Source organism: Meleagris gallopavo, chromosome 1 (genome assembly GCF_000146605.3).
Source record: "Meleagris gallopavo isolate NT-WF06-2002-E0010 breed Aviagen turkey brand Nicholas breeding stock chromosome 1, Turkey_5.1, whole genome shotgun sequence".
Classification (NCBI taxonomy): Eukaryota; Metazoa; Chordata; class Aves; order Galliformes; family Phasianidae; genus Meleagris; species Meleagris gallopavo.
The window spans coordinates 128207942-128210088 of record NC_015011.2 but is presented as its reverse complement, the minus strand read 5'-3'; the positions used below and the strand labels follow the sequence as shown (position 1 = coordinate 128210088).

General features: G+C 48.5%; 1 protein-coding gene across 1 annotated transcript in view; it reads left to right on the top strand.

Annotated features, from left to right (window-relative positions):
• The first annotated feature begins 7 nt into the window (after positions 1 to 7).
• LOC100550732 (gamma-aminobutyric acid receptor subunit gamma-3) overlaps positions 8 to 2147 on the top strand; it is a 302767-nt gene continuing 300627 nt past the window's right edge. The window contains 1 exon segment of the mRNA XM_031557588.1: positions 8 to 218. Coding sequence (XP_031413448.1) covers positions 166 to 218 — 53 coding nt within the window. The 5' untranslated portion in view covers positions 8 to 165.

Sequence of the window (2147 nt, the reverse complement as noted above, 5' to 3'; positions counted from 1 at the left end):
CCCGGAGCATTGCGAACGGGGTATTTTCTTCGGGGTATAAAGCTGAGAATAGACGGGAGGAGAGCCTCAGAGCTTCACCTCGTTGCCTCATCCCCGTTCGCATGCGAACCTCCTGCAACATCTCCTTCCTCCTGCTCCTCTCACCTGGCCGCATCTGCCCAGATCATGTCCGCTAAGCTCCTGCTGGTTTTCTTCCTCCTCTCAGTGTTCCACGCCCGGTAAGTCCGCGCTCCCTTCTCCTCCCGCACCCCTCCGGCTCCTTTCCTCTCCGCGCCCGCGGCTCTCCGGAGTTCTCCGGGCTCTGCCCGCTCCACTCCCCCCTCCACCGCGGGCCGCTCGCCAGCGCTCCATCCCGATCCGGCCCGGCACAAAGTTTCCCTCCTCGAGCCGCCGCTCCCCCGCTCCTCAACCCCGGGGCCGGGCTGAGGCAGGCGAGCCCTGCTGCTGGCTGGCCGTTACCCGCCGCTCTCGGGGTTTTTCAGCTGTACATCTCTGCGGCTTGCACTTTGCCGCTGGTGTCTCCTCGCAGCACCAGAATTGGTGGTCCCTGAAGAGGAGAGTGCAGCTCTTCTCCCTTCCCAGCTGGGAATTGGTGCCCCATCATTCCGCGCTTCTTGCTGCGGGCAGTGGGAATGTGCAGGGAGTTTGGCGATGCCCATATGGCTACAGGGGACTTGTCAGCCCCAGATGCCTGCCAAGGAGCCTCGTGGTGTGGAGGCAAAAAGCAAGGGAAGTGGAATTCTTAAGCAGGAGCACCAAACACCGTGAAAAAAGCCTATCTGAGGTCTTAGTCTGATTCACTGTGAAACCTCTCCCACCTGCAGCCTTGATCTATAGTGGAGGCAGGTAGGAATTTGCATCATTTGGAGGTGCTCTCTAGGAAGTGCCAGCACTAGGGGTTTAAAAGCCGTGTTAGAGCTCAGCTGTACTGGTGACAGGTTTTAATGGAGCTGCTCCCAGAAGTGGGAATCATGATCCGATGTGAACTCGGTTCTCATTTTCACATGCATCCTGAATGCCTCCAGCAAAGTTGTGATGGGTGCAGCAGGCAAAAACAGATGATCCTGAGCTCCTTTTCTATCAGTAATTCAGCACCGCTGCGGTGTTTCAGCTGAAGAATATCAACCATGTGTGCTAGGAGATGATACCTCCTCTGAGAACGGTTCTGTAATTGCAATATTAAAACATATGGTTTGTCTTGAACCTGGAGGAGAAAGGAAAAAAAAAAACAAAACAAAGGGTTCTTTAGAGTCTTTAATGTCCATTGGGTTAACAAATAAAGGAGTGCTCATCTACTTAAAAATGTCCTCAAGTTTTCTGGTACTTCTGGAACTTGATGATATGAGCTCTCTCTGTGGAAAGTCCTTAGGGGCTAGATTTTTTTATATTATTTTTATATAGAAATTATACTTAGACCACCCGCAATTTATGAAGTCATATTAGGTGATTCATGTCTAATCCTGCAAGGCATGTTGGCTGTAGAGCAGTTTCAATTAAAAGTTTTGTTAAAGGCTCAAATATAGTGGTCTATAGTGGCAATGTTGCAGGTTGATGATGCTCTGCGGTGCATTTGTTGGCCTTTTTTCTATTACTATAGGATGTCTACCAAATCTTCTTGACACCTGAGGTATTGTAAAAGACAGTGGTGTTATTAAGGGGAGAGACTGAGGGAGAAAGAGAGAAAGGAGGTTGTTTTGATGGACATAGCAGATCCCATTAATAGACAGTGCTGATACCTCTGATTCTGTGCTGCTTTGCACCTTGCATAATTACTGACATTGGTGTGAAAATGCTGCAAAATGATATCACATTTGCCAGGGCAATTGCAAGTCCAAGCAGTGGATGATTACTGCTGTGGGTTCTACCACCGAGGTTATCTTTTCTCCTGATAACTTCATCTCAGTTTAACTGTCATGGATTTCCTCCAGCAAGAGAGAGATCAAACAGATTTGGTTTCTAAGATACCAAAAGATACATCTCCAAATCAACAAAGAGATGCTCAATGAAATTAGTCTCATGTGAAAATAGCTTTAGCTGTGATTTCTGGGCAACTGTACTTTTACCACGTTTGCACTGCCGTACTCTGAAAATAAAAATAATCCACCTGTGAAGGAGAGTCTCAGTGTTTGGTGTAGTGCTGCTTTTTT